Raw genomic sequence first — 775 nt, 5'->3', positions numbered from 1 at the left:
ACAACAAAAATCAAACTTTGAGGTAATTTTCCACCAAATATAAATATATACTATTCAAGATGGCGTCAGATTACTGTAGGAAATTTTCGATTTGTTGCCTCCCTTGACGTATATTTCTAAATCCCTGACCTACATTCAGAATTTTACAAATTAACAATTAAAGAACATTTTCCAACACATCTTTATATTTTTAAGAGGTCGATAGAACGCATCATTTGGAATATGAATGAAAAACCTCATAGATTTAGCAGAAATTGTGATGTTAAGCTAAATAAGTGAATTTTTAGCGGAGTTACCTCCCTTAGTATCAATTTCGTCCCAATTTAACTGCCTTTGTACTAACTATTACCTATTATTCATCAACAATACCACCATAAGAGACACAAAGGGGTTACAACAATATTTGTCTCCTTTTGAAAACTACAGATTTGTAGGATGCAGCTAGTCAATTCTACATATGTGAGTTGTAGAAATACGACATCGTCTCAGTAGGTTACGGTGACCAATTCATCATGTATCCTATTACCAGCATGAAGTATTGATTAATATTTTTTTTAAATAACCTACGGCATAGTAGGTTACTTTGACCGGTACACGTGTCCTATTAGCAGCATGGCGTATAATTTAATATGTCACTCAAAGTACGCTATAGTTTTAGTAGGTTACGGTGGCCTATTAAACACGTGTCCCGTTAGCAGCGTAGCATATACAGCCCAACATCTTACTGTCAATGGCGGCCAATTTCAATAGAATAAGGAATTTGACTCCATGCAGA

At 34.7% G+C, this 775-nt stretch overlaps 1 protein-coding gene across 1 annotated transcript in view; it reads left to right on the top strand.

The window, feature by feature from the left end:
- Window positions 1-435: 435 nt before the first annotated feature.
- Window positions 436-775, top strand: part of LOTGIDRAFT_165493 (hypothetical protein) — a gene marked incomplete at both ends in the record, with an annotated part of 2,462 nt that continues 2,122 nt past the window's right edge. The window contains one exon of the mRNA XM_009062505.1: window positions 436-488. Within this exon, the coding sequence (XP_009060753.1) occupies window positions 436-488 (53 nt within the window). The remainder of the gene's footprint in view (window positions 489-775) is intronic.

Source organism: Lottia gigantea, assembly GCF_000327385.1.
Source record: "Lottia gigantea unplaced genomic scaffold LOTGIsca_51, whole genome shotgun sequence".
NCBI lineage: Eukaryota > Metazoa > Mollusca > Gastropoda > Lottiidae > Lottia > Lottia gigantea.
The sequence above is the reverse complement of the archived record's forward strand: the minus strand, read 5'-3'. Positions and strand labels throughout refer to the sequence as shown.